Source organism: Tasmannia lanceolata, unplaced genomic scaffold, assembly GCF_043159265.1.
Source record: "Tasmannia lanceolata isolate RefF3 unplaced genomic scaffold, GAP_Taslan_0.1 ptg000037l, whole genome shotgun sequence".
NCBI classification, from domain to species: Eukaryota; Viridiplantae; Streptophyta; class Magnoliopsida; order Canellales; family Winteraceae; genus Tasmannia; species Tasmannia lanceolata.
In genome coordinates this window covers 52,673,676-52,692,243 of record NW_027518714.1, presented here as the reverse complement: position 1 = coordinate 52,692,243, position 18,568 = coordinate 52,673,676, and the positions used below count along the sequence as shown (strand labels likewise).

Below are 18,568 nucleotides of genomic sequence, written 5' to 3'. Positions count from 1 at the left end.
AACACATTTCTGACCCAAAAAAATTCTATTTCTGACCGAAAACACTTATCCAGGGATTTGTAGGCCTGTGGGAAAAGCCCCATCATATTCGAAGTTGGGATTTGAAGTTTAAGACAACGGCTATTCTGATACCAATCTTTATGATAAAATTTCACTGAACAGGAACTTTGCTGTGCACCCAATCATGCCCTAAACACTATTTTACAGTTGATATTATGCAAATAAATTTCATTTCTTGACATGTGACAGACTAAACCACTGAGCTTTATATGAAGAGATGAAGACATAAATCCATGAAAGGGCAAGAATTTCAAAAGCACATGTTACAGGGATGATGAAAAATGGAAAAAATTGATTTGGCCGCAATCAAATTATAGAAAAGAATTATAGGTTTAGCTTAGTTCTCCATGTACTTGAGATGACCTTCTTGGGTGCCGGATCATTCGGTCCCCGGTCCCGTTGTCCCGATGTGAAATACAACCATCCATTCCAAAACCCAACAAGAGTAGTCTTAACGCGAAAAGGCAATTTCCCCAAAACTGACCATTCCTGAATACAGAAAAAACCCAGGCTTAAAAATCACTGATAGAAACACAGTAATAACATAAAATTTTCACACATACTGTTATCGAATGGATTTTACAACATGGTGAAACTGTAGTGACTTGTACAGTACTGTATAAATGAATTACAAGCAGCTTTGTATTATTTGTCAACAAGAAGGTAAGTATCTATGAGCAAATCATAGAAAATTTTGCCATCTCTCACTTTGTTTTACACTTCTGTGATTGGCTGCTAGAGCTTTTTTGGGAACTGTGATAGCCTTTTACAGCTGGCTAAAACACGTAAAACAAGGGGAGTTCATCCCATTATCAAAACATGGTCGCACCTGCATCAGTCCCTAATACATATATGTATAAATGTGGGAAATGATAATCCAACTCCCTTGTTTCAGTCATGGCACTTTGCTTTACATTTTTAAATTGGTTGTTCAGAGCATTTTGGGAATTGTAACAACCTTTAAAAGGAATTTCTTATGAAATGATAACCCTTATTTAAGGAAAGTTCAATTAGTCAAACTGAAATCAGGCATGCTTGGATAAAAGAACCAGGGGGCCTTGGCCTCAAAAGAATAAAATCCAAAATCCAAAGTACCACCCTCATAGCAGAGTAGTGGCGGAGAGTGGAGACTCCTCTCCAACTAGAATGATCTCTGGGAAAAAATAATCTATGCCAAATTCCAGGAGCATGGATGTTACCTCCGCCTTGGGACACGTAATGGTAACCAATTTTTATATATGGAAAGGGAAATTATTTCTGCACTCCAATGTTTTGATAAACATGCGCTCCAACTTTTGTTGTGTAGTATTTAAAGGGCTGTCAGAGGAATATTACGGTTCTCTAAAAGCTCTAAAAGCCCTTAAATACTACACAACAAACAAGTGGAGCACATGTTTATCAAAACATTGGAGCGCGGAAATCATTTCCCTAAGGAAATCCTGGAAACCTATTTCTCCATACTTCTCTAAAGATATTAGAATAGGTATTGGCAGTGAGATAAAGACCTTTTTCTAGATAGATATGTGGTGTGGGGAAGCCCCACCAGCTATGGGGGCACTATCTTCAGACATAACAATATGTTATCTTTGGTTATGCAGGTTCCTATGGAAGCGATCATGCTATTGATGCAGAGAGAAAAGGCAGCTTGGCTCCTAAAGGAGACCGTTGTCCTAGAACGTGGGTCTCGAAGGTGACTTCCTATCATATGAACAATAGAAATCTGGTCGAAAGAAAAATCTCAATTGATGGGGCTTCTTCTCACCATTTCTTGGTTGAAAATTGAAGCCATTCCATGGAGATTTTTAGGATTATTTTGCAAAATTGAGGTCCAATGTTTCCTTTTCCCATATTCACAACAAAGGAAAAGCAAAGGCTGATAAGCTAGCTAATCATGGGGTCCACTACAGTGATGTAGTAATATCGGACAAGATGCCGGATTTGCAATTTTTCCCCTTTTTTTTTTTCTGTTCTTTCCTGTTCTTTTTTCTTTTGCCCTTGTATTGGTACTCGTCTCCTTTTTTATTTAATGAATCACAAGTTTGAAAAAAAAAATGTTCTCAAGGCTACCAAATCATGAATCAACAATGATGGAATCATTTAGGAAAGCTTCAGGAATTCTTCAACTTGCCTGAAAGAGGATGTTTTTCTTCTAAGCTTTTTTTTTTTTTTTTTGAAAGATGACAAATTTCATTAATATCCATAAAGCATTCGGGACCAGTAGTCCCATCCTACGATACAAAATAGTAGTTTGTACTGGGCTGGGCCAGACCTAGTATAAAGTGGAAAAATATGATACATGAACCAACCATTCCTTTCCTCAATTCTACTACATATGATTCTGGAGCAATCCCTGGCTCTATTCTGGCCCTAAATCATCCCACTGGTCCCTCATCTATTCCTTCTTGAGTAACAACAATATGAAGATCTCCCTGCCCTAAAAACCTTGACTAGCAAAAGACCATGGTCTCTCAAGCTATGGAGAAACTAAGACTACTCTCAATACACATAGGGTTTAGGACTGGTACCGCCATCATACGTTCCACCCCAGTACTAAACACCCAGCTTCCTGTGGCCCACTTCTTCCAACCCGGCTCTGATGCTTATATCAAACAGAAATTTCATGACTAAATACGTTCCCTAAAAGATCAGGTAGACAGATCCACAACTTACGGTTTAGCCTTACTTGGGATCTTTACTCTGCAATGCAGGCTACATAGAGCATCAGATCGTAGCAACATCTTGAAATAATTTCTCTAACTCTTCACAATTTAGGTTCTGTTTCATCCGCCTTCTCTCTCTACTTTTTCTCTGCAACTTTGGATTGCGATCCAAGAAACAACTCTATGGTCTTGCCTAAATCCTCCTGACTTGATCCCAAGGACATCTCCCATTGCTAAGAAATAGTTAAAACCCTCCGGCTCTAGGCGCCCAGGTTCATCAGAAGCTGGCGGTAATAAAATACCCTTACCCTAATATGATTACTGCAATCATTAAGCTGCATTATTCACTGTGTGTCTTCCATTGTTGGGGACCCTCGCTCCCGATCCTGGCCCGAGACAGAGATTCACGCCTAATTTCCAAACATGAGATTGCCGATTGCTTTTCCTCCTCCCACAGGCGCCTTCGAACTGGCCTCTCCTTTTCTAGGATCTTATTAAACATAGGCAGATTACAAAGGGGTGTGTGAAGTTCCTCCTCCTATTCAAAGTGGTCTGGGAAGGAGACATCCCTGAATTTCGAGCATCTGCAACGCTTTCTTTCATCCATTGTTTCTTAAGAGGGGAGAGCATAACCTCAGCCGGTGTTGGCGATTCCTTCATTGCCAACTTCTCGTTATATTTGAGATTTTTTAGAAGCTCTAGAACTTCGTTTACCAGGGTAATTACCCCATTAGCTACATTGCTTGTGTCTTCAAGATTATCGCTGCTAGACATACTTGGAGTAGGCGATTTTTGAAGGATTCGAAAGTAGTGTTGACTATCGAAACCAGGCTTCTTCTTTCTGACTTCCTGTTTTCTATACAGGCACTTAATCTTTCTATTGAGTACTGATAAGCCTCCACGTGTCGCCAAGAGACGAACATCCTTCCCAATGCCTTTCCTGAATTTACCTTTATCCGAGCGTGTGCTTTTCACATCATCACTTTTCCCATTCGTGAGAAACCTATTTTTTAATTTTAAAACCTTTAAATCCTTTGCCGACTTTATGCCAAAGGTATCGACAGCCTCTTTTCTACCACCTTTCTTTTAGTGTCAAGTGGATGTCCCAAAACTGATTTCCTTACAATTGGCAGACTCGCAGGACCCCTAACCCTAGCCTCCCTACTTTGTGACGAAATCACTGAAGGACCACCGCTGGGGAGCACCGCTGGCTCCGAACCACATTCAGTGGTCTCTGCCACCTTTTAAGGTGGAGAAACCGCCGCCGGTGAGCCTATATCAGCAAGAATATGAACGGATCCCTACAAAAGTGGCATATTGTCTTTACTACTGGCCTCTCCCACCACCGACAATGCCAGAGAATTCATATTGTCCTTAGAAACCACCTTAACTCCCACCGAATAAATGTTAGAATCAACCGACTGAGGAATAGATTTCCACAAAGGGGATATAACCAAGGCAGAAGAAAAAGCCAAACAGTGTGAATGATTCCCAAAAAGCTGGGTTTCTAGGATCTGGCCCAAATGTGATTCTAGAATCTCCACCGTGGTAGCAGCAGACCAGGCATGAAGAGGAATCTCATAAAACCTCAACCGAACCGTTCTAGCACCCGTATTGTAAGCATGGAACTAGAATTGGAGGGAAGAAAGGTAACCCCCACAAGCCTCACCTCCACGACGAAGGATAGAGGTGGCCTGAAATTTGGAGTCGAACCGGAATAAAATATCCATGGTGTTACTGGCAAATGGCTTTTCCAACTTTGGCAGGCCCCATAAATGTTTAGCCCAAGCCCAAACATCTTCCAAAAGCCAAGAACCACATTTTAAGGATCCAATAAGACAACTCTTAAGGTTTTTCTTTCTATCTTCCACTACAGAGAACCTGGTATGTCCAAACATCGATCATCATCACAAGCTGCAACTTGGATCTTTTTAGGTCTCCAAACTAAATTAGTGTTCTCTCTATGTCGAGATTCGGAGCACTTCTTGCACAAGGTGTGAGAACTAAAGTTTATGTAATTGCATTTTAAGCACATCCAATCACTTCCATTCGATAATGATCTTCGATTTGATTCTACTGCTCTACGACCAGGAGTTTTCCTAGCTCCAAACTCCAACCTTCTCCCTCTTGTGTCCCAATCTTCCAAACTCCCCAGAGAACCAGCATGCGAACGCGGTGGGGGCCAATGAGACCAAAGAGGTCTTTCTGCCACGGCTCCTTCCCAAGAGAAAAGAGAGATCTTCTGCAACAGAGGTTAAAAATCCCGAGGGATTCAAAAACTTCCATGGTGGAGTAGCCTCCATCTAAGCAAGACAGATAAAGATCTGAAAGTCGCTCAAGGTTTATACCACAAACGCAGAGAAAATCCGACGATTGAGAACCACCCAGTGGGATGTTCCGACGACTTCTAAAAATGTCTCTGATAGTCATGTTAACCTCATAACAGTGGTCCTTTATCCAGTTGTAGGCTCGGGCATTGTTTGGATCACTAGGTTTAACAAGTTTGATGACTGGGATGACTCATCTGCTCTCTTACTGTTTTCCTTTTGATGTGCTCCGTTTTACTTTATTTTACTTTTCTTTTTCCTTTCGTCTTTTCTTCTAAGCTTTTGAAATTGAGGTTGTATCTCAACTTTACCCTTAACAGCTTACATGCACTTTTATTTATCAACTGTACATTTTGGGGTATCCCTTTCAATTTCTAGACCAAAAATGAATGTACCTGGATGTTAAAATAGGTGTGGGCATAACTGAAAATTCTTCCTTTAAAGAACATAATTTATTAAAAGAAAGATGAATGAGTATTTTGGCATTTGAAGTGGAAGGGTTCTACCAAAAATAGGAGAAAAAGGGAAAAGTTTCATGTCTTTAGAGAAAGGAATGCCTAATAATCAGAACAGACCAATTACAACAGTGCCCTTGATGTCAAATATATAAGAAACAAAAGGAAAACCAGAAACTAAAAAGACATATACCCACTAAAAAGCTATGATTTAGCCGACACTTTGAATTTATTCCTGACACATGTGTCCAGCCATGTCCAACACGACACCCGTGTCCTACTGTGTCGACACTCCTATGGACACTTTTAAATATACTGCCAGGAGTATTAGAGTTGTGGGCACACATTTGTGTGATAATCAATTATTTTATGTGTATGTACATGTCACCATTTCTAGATTTTTAGATGTTGCCCTGTCAGACAACTCATATCCGTGTCGAAACTCGACACACAAATCCATATCAACAAACTATGATTATATATGCTTTCTATTTTAGCCGTGTCCCCGTTTCTAGATTTTGGGGGTTTGCCGTGTCCGACACTCCGTGTCAGTGTCGACACGCGACACTGGTGTCCATGTCCACCAATCATAGCTAAAAAGACACATACCCAAAGAAACCATTGGAATAGAAAGTTGCATTACCGTGATCGGTACAATCCCCTAAGCTGGAGAATGAATGCCATCATTCTTCATTTTGTTCTACTGACTAGAAATAATCTAAGTACACCAATAGCCATCAGCAACTGTCACTAAATAGGTCGATTTAGGTCTAGTCTGGCTGTGCAGCCTAATTGGATTGCAAGCGCAATTTGAGAGTAAATTTCAAATCTAATTCTTTAATATTATTAGCTGTATATTTGAATGCAGAAGTCAAAATGCTCTATTCTAAAAAGTTTATTTTCGAAGTATAATTCAACCACAAAGCTTTTTTTGAAATAAACAAGTCCGTGAATTAAGCTAATGAGTCACACCATGAAGCTTTGGGAGAGGGTAATTGAATATAGACTAAGAAAAGAGACTAAGGTATCAGAGAATCAGTTTGGCTTCATGCCTGGACGATCGACTATGGAAGCTATCTTCTTGACTAGGAGGTTAATGAAGAGATTTAGAGAAAATAAAAAGGGCCTTCATATGGTTTTCATTGATTTGGAGAAAGAGTATGATAGGGTTCCCAGGAGTGTTATGTGGTGGGTCCTTGAAAGGAAAAATGTGCCTACTAAATATGTTGATGTGATTAAGGAAATGTACGATGGAGCAATAACTAGTGTCAGAACCACGGATGGAACGTCTAGTGAGTTTCCAATTACAATAGGACTGCCCCAGGATCAGCTCTAAGCCCTTATCTTTTTACGCTAGTGATGGATGAGCTTACAGAGGGTATCTAGGATGACGTGCCGTGGTGTATGTTATTTGCAGATGACATAGTATTAATCGACGAAAACAAAGCAGGAGTAAATGCTAAGTTAGGGTTATGGAGAACTACTTTGGAATCCAAAGGTTTTAGACTAAGTAGGACTAAGACAAAGTATATGGAGTGCAACTTTAGTAATGTAAGGAGGCGAGACGAGGATGTAGTAAATATGACTGGACTGGAGGTACCTAAGAGGAATATCTTTCGCTATCTTGGTTCAATTCTACATAAGGAAGGAGAGATTGAAGAGGATGTTAACCATAGAATAAGAGCAGGTTGGTTGAAGTGGAAGCTTGCCACAAGAGTTCTGTGCGACCGTAAAATCCCTACCAAGTTGAAGGGAAAGTTTTATAAGACAGCTGTGAGGTCAGCCATGCTGTACCTGTACGGCTCAGAATGTTGGGCCACCAAGAAGCATCATGTGCATAAGATGAGTGTAGCGAAGATGCGAATGCTTAGATGGATGTGCGGCCACCAAAGGTTAGATATAATTAAAAATGAAGACAATCGTACAAAGGTGGGGGTGGCACCAATTGAGGAGAAGATGAGAGAGCACCGCTTAAGATGGTTTGGACATATCCAACGTAGGCCTTTGGATGCTGCAGTGAGAAGAGGCGACTCGTGCCAAGTCGATGGGGTAAAAAGAGGTAGGGGCAGACCGAAAACAACTTGGGTAGAAACAGTGAGGAAAGACTTGATAGCTAGGAACATAACAGAGAACATGACCTTGGATAGGATAGAATGGAAGAAAATGATCCACGTAGACGAACCCAACTAGAGCCAGGATTAGAGCCGGGCAGATTCCTTTCACCTTCTTCATGAAATTTTCTAAAGGATTCATTTAGCCGACCCCAAGGTCCCAACTAGTTTGGGACAAAGGCTTTGTTGAGTTGAATTAGAAACAAGTCCATGAATCTATGGCAATTCTGCAGTCGCATGATATGGGAACATTCATTATGTGGTTTGAGGTTTCATAAGGCAACTTTACAACAGTTTTGGTAGCCTTTTAGCATTTAATCTTTCTTGAACTTAAATTGTAGTCAACTGTTCTAATTGCATCCATCTTTTCTGGTACAAGGAAAAGGAAAGTATGTTTCACATAGATAATATGAGGAAAAGAGTTCCAACAAATAAAATTCCTCTAATTCACCAAATGCAAGTCTTCATTGAAGCATGTAAATAATTGGAAAGGGTCAATACCAGTGTATCTAAGCGGAACCGAAACACTTCACCAACCAGCACCATCTTTTTAGTCACAGGGTGCGTTATTGTCGTGCCACCTGCAACAACAATGGAATTGTTGACAATAACCCATGCAAACTCTATATGGGAGTCAGGCTTTGGCATCGAAGGCACTTGCTTCCACTTCATCCCGTCATCCAGCATGTAAACATCGCCAAATACAACCTAAAATAATTGGGAAAATAGATGTTATATTACGTAATGGTGCACTAAGAAAAGACACAGAAGGAAAAAAATGACTTAAACTAGAAATGCAAGTGGGGTAGACTTTCTTATCCTAAAAGTATCATCAACATGTAATGACAACATGATTTTAAAATACGGCAGAAAAACGAAGGCGTAGACTTTCTTATCCAAAAAGTATCATGTAATGACAACATGATTTGAAAATACTAGAAAAATGAAGGCATCAAACAAAATATATGCGAAGTACAAAATCTATGCGAAGTTGGAAGAGTACAAAACTACTTCGTTTTCAATATGTTTCCTCATGTTCAAAGGAGCAATATCCTAAGGCTAATAACCTGATGAAGCCAAAAGGCCATTTCACAAAGCTCAACCTTTATCCAGAAACTAGAGTGTGCTGTGTGGACATCATGTATGTTTGATAATGACAAAACGTACAAACCAAGTACATGAATATCTGTAACAACCTAGTGATATTTTATTCATAATCATGAAGCTTCATGTCAAGTGTAGTGGGATTTGGGTCATATTTGAGACCCATTCGATAGACTTTGGACCACAATGTTCTATAATGACAAAATGCACCACCAATTGGATTTTGCTTCAATAAAAGGGGAAGCATCAGCCAATGCAATGGGCAGACTTTATTTGGCATGTGCACGTCCTATTAAAATTACCATTAAAACCAACATTCATAATGACTTTTCCCTTCACAAAGTTCAAATCAAATCACGATCTATCCACTATAAAGGAACTTCAGAACATTCACTAAAGATAAAGTTACAAATAATCTTGTCCTCATTTCTTCCTATGCAATGAGAGCCAAAAGTACACTCTGATTTCCTTACACCAATTTATATCAGATTATTTAAACCTAACTGCCTTTTGTCATTCAAAACAAGATATCACAATCAGGGAACAAAGTGAAACCACAATGCACACATAAAGTTTGGATATAATAGTGAAGGGGCATAAGCTAATGCATCAAACTATTCTAACTGAAAAAATACCTTCCGAGTAAAAAGATAAACCAGCACAAGTTAACTGCTATGCTACAATTCTTTTTGGTTGTGTTTAGGTGTTAGGTTTGCCCACGTAATTGAAACAAAGGAATCAGTAAACTCACCTCCTTCCTTCGAGAACATTTGAAAATAGGTGATCCAGGTTTAGCCATAAAATCACCTTCTTGACCACCAATAACAAAAAGACGATCATTGGCCACAACGCAAGCCCTGATAGAGAACTTCAAAATTTAGTATAGAACAACATTGAGTACCACATGTCAAACAAAGGGCCAATTTCACTCCTACATAGTGCATAGAATTGTGAACATAATAATATTTATTCAACACCTCCATGTTCTGGTTCCCAGGATTCCTTATATACACACAAATGAAAAATACTTCAACCAACAGCTATGGAAAAATATCAATGTGTTTCTTGTAAAAAAAATTTGGTATAGATACAGATCAACACCATGTATCTAAGTATCAGAGAACATTTATTTCTCTAAAACTTTCAAGGTGGGATCAACAAATAGCGTTCCTTACTGACACTAAAGTAGCTGCGGAATCAATATCCAGAAGAGTAATATCTAGTATCAGAGAACAATCACAGCCCTAAAACTTTCAAGGAGGGAACAAATAGTGTTCCTTAATGACACAAAAGAAGCTGCAGAATCAATATCAAGAAGACTAATAAATTAAGAAATATTAAGCTTAAAAAGAAATTACACTAAAACTGGAGAGAAGTAGCAAAAACCCAAAGAACATTTTGCAATCCATACAGATGGCACAAAAAAACAAGTAGTATACCAAATGTTGGAATAATTAGTCTGGCTATGAATATCACATTTTATGTGTTTTATTTTTATCTTTGAAGGCTATAGTCAATTAGCAACTTTATAAACTTCACTAGGTGACATTGACAATCATGAAAAACATATAAAGTGAAAAGATGTGATTTGGGCTTGGATTGATCTGCGTTGAGTTGAGCTGACACAATCAAGTTCAAAGTCACACTCACCAAAATTTTTCACTTGTCTAGGATTTCCTTTCTCTAAGAGCTATTTGGCCCAATTTTTGCATTTTTAGGTTTCTCTTTTCAGAAAAGACTTCTCTTTCCTGATTTGGCGAAATTTTGGCCGAAATCCTGTAAAAAACCGATTTAATGTACTTTCGTTGTCGGTTTGGACTGAAACCGAAATATTAAAATTTAGAACTATGGGTCTCACTTCATACTTGGATGTCAAACCAGCCTTCTTGAGGTATGGATGAAGTTTCTCTTTATTCCGCAAAAGTTTGGGCTATTAATCAACAAATAAGTACCATGCCTCACTTTACTGATGGAAGAACTTAAACAGAAGGTCCAGAAATTATTTGCATCTAGATTTTCACTTAAGGCATTCCATTTATGTATAATCAGTTAACTTCCATATGTGCTTGGTTTTATAAATTTGCCCAAGTAGCATAATTTCATGTTGTAAATACAGTGATCTAACAGAAGTTTGAAAAGCTGGACAAGGAATACAAATGGTGGCAGTGTAAAATAAACAATGAATGTAAAAAACACAACTTTTAATTATTAAACTCCACTATAAATTAAGATATCTGTCAAATAGTCAAAGCAGTCATAAAAATATATATATAACAAAACTGGGTATGAACAATGACAAAAGCTTTGCAGATTCATTTCCATTACTTGGCTATTTTATAGCAAGAAAATGACATTTTGAATTTATTACCCCTAGTTCCTTCATCATTGCACAGTTCATAAGCCCCATTTTGGTTTCTTGGATGCATAAGATATCTGGCGCATGTTCCGTCATCAGTAATTTGACATGGGCTTTCTTCTCTATGAGTTCATAGACATGGCTTGGAAGATATCTTCTATGAAGATATTATCCAGAGAGTATACTAATTCAATTTATCAAAGCAGCAGGTCCCCATATATCCAGATAATTGGCACCAAAAAACAAAAACAAAATAACAATAGAAATAACCAGCGCTTGAAAAAATTAAAGCAACAAATATCATCACTACAACAAACAACGTAGACAGTCACAGAGTGCAAAATTGTATTAAGTTATATCCGAAAACATTCAGATCACAAAGCATGTGTGGGATACGAAATTTATGCAGTGTGAATGGATAAGATTAATTGTATGCGTCGACCTTGTGACAATTGTCCTTACTTTAAAATGAACACGGTTTACAAACCTGTGAGGTCCACCGCGTGGGATGGGTATTTCAGACCGCCACTCTTTCTCCAATGCTTTGCCATTCTTTACAGCGATACTCCAATGCTCAAGTCCAGGTTCATGGCGATCCTCCTTGCTGCCACCCATCGCATGTAGCCTGCCTCTCCAAAGTTGGGTTGCCGGGGCATATCTGGAAATTAACATGTTAGTACTTGTCAATTTTTCATTTAAGATCTAGACTATGAAGTTCTGTCTACAAGGAAATAAGGAAATAAAGTTCTAAACCTCTAAAGGGATCCTAAATTTCAAAGGAACATGAATACACAAATAAGTATAACATTGCAAAATCATGACAGAAAATAAAATTTGTCTATGACAATCATATAACACAAGTATTTACCAGGTATAAGATAAATACAGCATAAAAGTTATTCATCACCACACCGTTCAAAAAAAAAAGTTATTCATCACCATTATCATTATGGATATTGTTCTTTGGCATCCAAATTGGTAAATAGATTAAGTACTTCTTTTAACTCGAACGTACTTAAGAAGAGGCTTGAGAAGGGTGAAATGAGCTACACTATTCGGATATTTTTTTAAATATAGTAGGGCCCAACAAATAAATGGTTTGGATCCTTAAATAATGTGGACCCCACTGTATTTAAAAAAAAACTACTTTCACGTACATGCATATACAAAATAAAACTCTATACCATAATACTATGAACATGTACAGGTTATTTTTAACAATTCTCATATTCCCAAGCAGCCAAAATTCAATGACAATATAGGCCAAGATAAGAATAATCTTTGGCATCTTTCTGATTTTTTTTTCGTGCGAGTGGACATTGGGAACAACATTTGAAGGGAATCTAATAGGATTTGCAGGAATCAGCCTCATGGTAATAAGTTATAATGCCTTAGGAATCATAGTCCTGAATTCAATCTCAAAAATGCCTCTTTTCAACTATAATTGGGATCACAACTAAATGCTAATCGGATCAAGTTTCTACATTCTTTCAAAATCAATCTAGTATTCAATCCAAGCTGCAAAGCAAGTTGAATTATGATTGGAAAAATGAAGAAAAGATGGTCACGGTCCAAATTAAGTTGGACAGTCGTGGCCCACCACCACATTTATGGCGATTGGGTCCATTGATCTGGTTGGCTGATTTGAGAAAGGTGATTGCCTCCAGCCCCACCGCGATTGGATGATCCTAGATCCTTGATTTACGGTGATAAAAAGGGTGTCCTTTTGGTGTTTTCCCAAGAAAAGAACCATGGATTGTTTGCAAACTTAATATTGGCTTCATTTGGCATTGAACCTATATCCATTGTGTCACCTGATGGTAGCACTTCAAATCAATGATCCCAATCCACAAAGACAATTGACATGTGGCCATGCTCTTCCATGTTCGTCTAGACATTGACTCGTTATATTACATGAAATTTGATAAAAATAAAAAAAAAGGAGACAGCAGAAACATATCAAGAAATGTATGAAACATTCTGGTACTTTTAATATTTTCTTGGGGCATAACCAAGTCTATCCCAATATTCCAGAAGCCTAACAAAAGCTACCCACAAAAGCATATTCCAAAAGCAACTTGGAGCTACCATCTTCCAAGTAATAGACAGATAGAGCCATTAATTGCCTCATTGAAATAGAAAAGCAAAGTGGTAGCATCTTAAAAAATGAGACAGATGCAATAACTCAATTCAACAATTGATCTCATTTACTAAAACAATGGTTAAGTCCATTAATGCGCTCCCAAGGTTAAGAAGTATATGGGAACACAAACAGATGTGTTAAGGAGAAAAGTACAATAAGTTTCATGTATATGATGATTGTGGCAGATACCTGGGCAAAGGTAATGAAGGCAAGTCGTTCCACTGTTTTGTCTCAGTGTCCAACACAAAGCTGCGAGATGTGGGTCCTCTGCATTGTGGGCCATATTGTCCTGTGACCACATAAATATATCTTCCATCTGTTGCCATTCCTAAATGTGAATGTGCCATTTCTTTTGGCATATCAAATCTTCCACCCCACGTGTTGTCCGTAAAATTATAAATATCGACGTGGGTATGTACCTGCAACATTTTAATATAAACAGTGAACAAAAGGGATAAGATGGTTTAAATTGTAGAGGTCAAATAGTTGCCCTTTTATTGAGAAAGCAGATTTTGCAAAGCATGTTAGCTACAAACAAGGAAGCATAGATGGAACCACAGGTACACTATTCAACCAACCAAATGTGTTGATACTTCTAACCATTCCATGTATAACATTTCATAACAAGCACAGATGGAACCACAATCACACTCCAATGTTCTCTCTATTTTTTTTACAGTTCTATCCTTTCTTCACACTTTTTTGAACTTTTGTTTCATTTATCAAAGTGAGCTTTTATTGGTCTTTTGCTATAGCATACACTTACACTACATTATAAAATGTTATACATGGATACTTCCTTGAAAATTCAGTAAAAACTCCCTTTGATAGACAAAAGTAAAGTTACCAAAGGAAGCGTGAAGAAAGCAAGGAATTGCAAAATAGAGAGAAAAATATGTAAAAGTCTAATATCATGCATCAAATTATTTTATGACTACGATATATCTTTGAAAACATCTTTGAAAACTCCACATTATATAAACTCGCTGCAGATGTTCAATAAGCATAGCTGACAAGGTAATCAGAGGAACCTGATCTATTGAGTATCGTGTTCTATTTTCTTGTGTAAATTTTAATATAATACTCTGACCTTGATACCATGATAGTGCTTAATGGGAGAAGCTTGATCCAGGCCCAACTAGATGATGTCAAAATGACTGAAGCAACTAATGCAAAAAGGGACCATGTGGAAATTAGAGCATTAAAATCGAGTGTCCCATGGCTTTGACACGGGAAAAGCCTCTTTATGCACAGAAGTATTTCTTCAATGATAATTTTCTCTTCCAGTAGTTGATTGGTGGTATTTTCGCATAAGCTTCACAAGAAGATTAATCACATTGCGTGCAAGTCCCGAGTTTTCATCCCAAAACTCGTGTTCATATTGATAAGGATTCCCCTTCTCAAAAAAAATAAATATTGATAAGGATTCCCAGCTGTTTCAATGATAACATGACCAAACTGACTTTTTAATCATCACAAGATAACTTACTACAGCAACTAAAGTTCTTACTTTTATCCCTCTGAAAATTAACAGGGCCACGGCTAAAAAATCACAATCATTGACAACCTCAACTGTGCATAGAAGACACGAGACATGAACTCGGTGGTATATAAGAAAATCTCAGAAGTTAGTGAGCAATGCAGTACATTTTGATGAGCAGGGTCAGGTGTACTGTTTTTCCATATATGTGATCAGTTTAGCAAGTCTTTGATCAATGGAGACTGATAAAATGTAAAATAATTTCATCCAATTAAAGGAAGCAGCTTCCTGCAAATGCTTTGAATGAATTTGCAGAAACTGATTAACTGTGGAAAAAAAATCAAGTGTGGAGGCCAGACATAGTCCCTAACGTGTAAAATTGACAGAGAAAAACATGCTAATGAAACAGAAGATCAACTCCGAAGAAAAGTTGTTCATTTAATTGAGAAATAGAGGATAATCGAACTAAAGACCAAATAACATTCTTACCAGCAGGTTTTTCATAAAAGAATCATCTCAAATAATTCAGGGAAGTTCTCAACAAAGTTAAAGAAATGAAGTAGACAAAAAGAAGCTTAAGATAAGAAAAAAAAACTTAAGGCTTTAATCAAGGCAATATGCCAAAACTGAAGTCTAGCCAGTTGACTCGGAGACCAAAGAACATACTTCCTAGCAGGTTTTTGCAAGAAAATATTCATCTCAAATAATTCAGGGAAGTTCACAAGAAAGTTAAAGAAATGAAGCATGCCAAAAAAAAAACACTCAAGGTTTTAATCGAAGCAATAGGCCAAAACTATAGTCTAGCCAATTGAGTCAACAATGAAAAATTCAAAGTATTTATAAGCCGATGAAAGGTTCTCACATAATCAATTGTACCATATCCAGCAAACACATATAAAAGATTCTTAATCTGTTGTGCAGCCCCATCTAGACGAGGTACAGGTGCCTCAGCCATTTGCTCCCATTCTAATTGTGGCGCTGGTAAATCGGCGAATGTGGCATTGAATTCGGAAGGAATTGGTGCTTTCTTATCTTCAATAGCTCCTTTCTACATATGAAAAGATGTTATCAGCATTTCATCTATTCTACCAATTACATAAGCATGCCAAAATGCCGACAATAGCAGTCATCTGTCCTTGTTAGCAGATTCTAATGCCCTAGTCATATGCCTGAAAGTGTCAATTTAACCAAAACAGATGGATTAACATGTCAGATACAAGAACAATCATGAGAAACATACCATAAACGGTAAGTAGGTACTCAATTCAAAGCTTGCAAATATGCTAAAAAATTGTTTGGATGCACCGAAAAATAAAGTAAAACAGATATACAGTATACAAATAAACAAAACCCAATCAGAAAAACTCACAGGACAAAAAAAAATATCATAGGAACTGTTAGTCTATGACCAACAATGTGTTTGTCCTTGGCAGCTATAGCTGCTAGTTATGTCTTGGAACAACTTAAGCAAGGATTGAGGTTCAACACATCGTGCGTGACTACTATGGACAAGCACACTAGATAATGGTGATTCGTCAATTGGTGACAGACCAAAGAACGACAGCAAAAAAGAGCTAAAACCTGGATTCCAGCTCAAATCAGCTCTGGCAAGGCATTCCACGGCTCCTCAAATCTACTGATTTAGCCGTTAGCTTTCTACTTAACTCAGGGGTATGATTTAAGAGTGATTCCAACCCATCCTCATGGTGATTTCTCACTAATATTTCCAGAATTGCACTCTTGACATTGAACCGTTAGAAGCTTGGCATGCCAAGAGTGAGTCATCGAGCTTGACACTAAACAAGTAAAGAACTTATCCAGATTCAGGTTTGAATATGTCTCAGTTGTGATTCAGCAAAGCAGCATTTCTGTTCATAAACTTCCGTTACACAAAAGTTATGCTAATTGTTACATTCAAAAGAATAATGTGATGCTTTTGGTTAGCATTGGCTCACTGCAAAGGCCCAAAATCAAAGAGTGTAAATTTGCTGGTCTATACCTAATTTACTTATCATCGGTTCATTAACTCTAAGGGTTCTTGTTCATCATGTCCTATCCACCATAATCAATGATTGATTTCCATATTAGCTTTATCAAACCAATAAATCAGGATTTTCACACCTTAATGCAATTAAAGAATGAGGAATACAACTTAGTGTTTTTCCCGTACTACATTATTTCATCGACTTAACGCTATAGATAAAAGAGCAGTTCAGTGCACTGTGTATCCTCATTTAATAGGAAGAAAAAGCATCTTCAAAGCCAATCTATCTACCAGATCGATTTTTGGCTGCAAACTGATCAGTTATGCAAAAAAAAAATCACCCTAAAAATGACGAACAATTTCATCATCATATTAATGGAATCAATACCAAACAATCCACCAAATCACGTCAAGAGAAGCAACCTCTTGTCACATTAACAGAGTCCAAAATGACCCTCTTATCACGTTTACTCCACTATTTTTCATTTCTAACCTTTCAAACATGAATCTAACATTATAGCCCTTCACAAAAAACGCTAATGGAGGATTTAACATCCAATTGGAAGTTATGTCGCTGAGTGTCGGCATTGGCATTCATCATCAAAACCCTAATTAGAGAATTTCAGACACACAAAAAAAAAATCCTAAAAATCACAGGAACTCGATTTCACATCCAATTAGCAATTATCTAACTGAGCAGGTCGGTCGGCATTGGCATTCATCGTCCCAAATTCAATACGAATTGTAAGGAAACCAAGTAAAATCTCACCCACTTATCATCAAAACCATAATTAGAGAATTTCAGACACAAACAAATCCTAAAAAACAGAGGAACTCGATTTAATATCCAATTGGAAGATATCTCACTAAGCAAATCGGCACTGGCATTCATCGCTAGGAATTCAATACGCATTGTACGGAAACCGCTTAAAACTCGTCCATTTATCATCAAAACCCTAATTAGAGAATTTCACACACACAAAATCCTAAAAATCACAAGAAGTCGATTTAACATCCAATCGGAAGTTATCTCACTAAGCAAACCAGCACTGGCATTCATCGTTGAAAAATTCAATATGCATTGCACGGAAACGATGTAAAACTCGTACATTTATCATCAAAACCCTAATTCAAGAATTCCAGATAGAAAAAAAAAAAAAAAATCTTAAAAAACTGAGATGAGCTCGGATCAGACTCACCGTTTCAATCTTTGGTACAATGTTACGGACGGAATTCTCGATCGACCAATTGGACGAGGCTGAGAGATACGTGGAAGAAGATGAAGAAGCCCAGATGAAATCAGCAATTAGGGCAGCTAAAAGTAGCCCTATACACGACCCTAGAACCACGTATTTTTTCGAAATATGTTTACCGTTTATTCTTGCCATTTTTGATGAAAACCCTAGAATTTGAGAACAAGTGCCATGAAAGATGAAAGAGGAAGAGACAGAGAAAGAGATTGATGGAAAATGAGAAGATAAATGGAGAAAGGGCGGGCGCTAGTGGTATTGATTTTCAGAAATCGTGGATTCGAGGCAGAACAGAGAGACTTTGATTTTTATCTGGGATTTGGGGTTTGCTGATGAATTTCGTGGAAAGGGTTTCGCGGATGACTTTTGCATGAGAGAACAGCCGCAGGGTTCACTTTTTTGGATTTTTTTGTCTTATTAATCTGAGGTGGCTGTCATCTTGTGCAAAAGTCAGGCGCGAAATTTCTATCAGATAAATTCCCTAGTAAATCCTATTTGATGGTTGTCAGGTTTTTGCGGTGGGCTTTTGTCGTGTCGGATTTTCGCAGTCACTCCTTTTCTGGTCGGTGAGGGTTTGTTTTTTACATCTATAACTCACGCATTAGTAGACTTTTGGCACATGGGCGGGTTCGGTTGGG

General features: G+C 37.8%; 1 protein-coding gene across 1 annotated transcript; it reads right to left on the bottom strand.

The window, feature by feature from the left end:
- Nucleotides 1–243: 243 nt before the first annotated feature.
- Nucleotides 244–18,233, bottom strand: LOC143860898 (Galactose oxidase/kelch repeat superfamily protein). Its single transcript, XM_077371748.1, has 7 exons — nt 17,880–18,233; nt 15,559–15,744; nt 13,406–13,635; nt 11,561–11,731; nt 9,469–9,574; nt 8,115–8,321; nt 244–549 (listed from the first exon to the last, which is right to left on the bottom strand). The coding sequence occupies exons 1-7, from the start codon at nt 18,066–18,068 to the stop codon at nt 385–387; spliced, it is 1,254 nt and encodes a 417-aa protein (XP_077227863.1). The 5' UTR covers nt 18,069–18,233; the 3' UTR covers nt 244–384.
- Between the last annotated feature and the right edge of the window lie 335 nt (nt 18,234–18,568).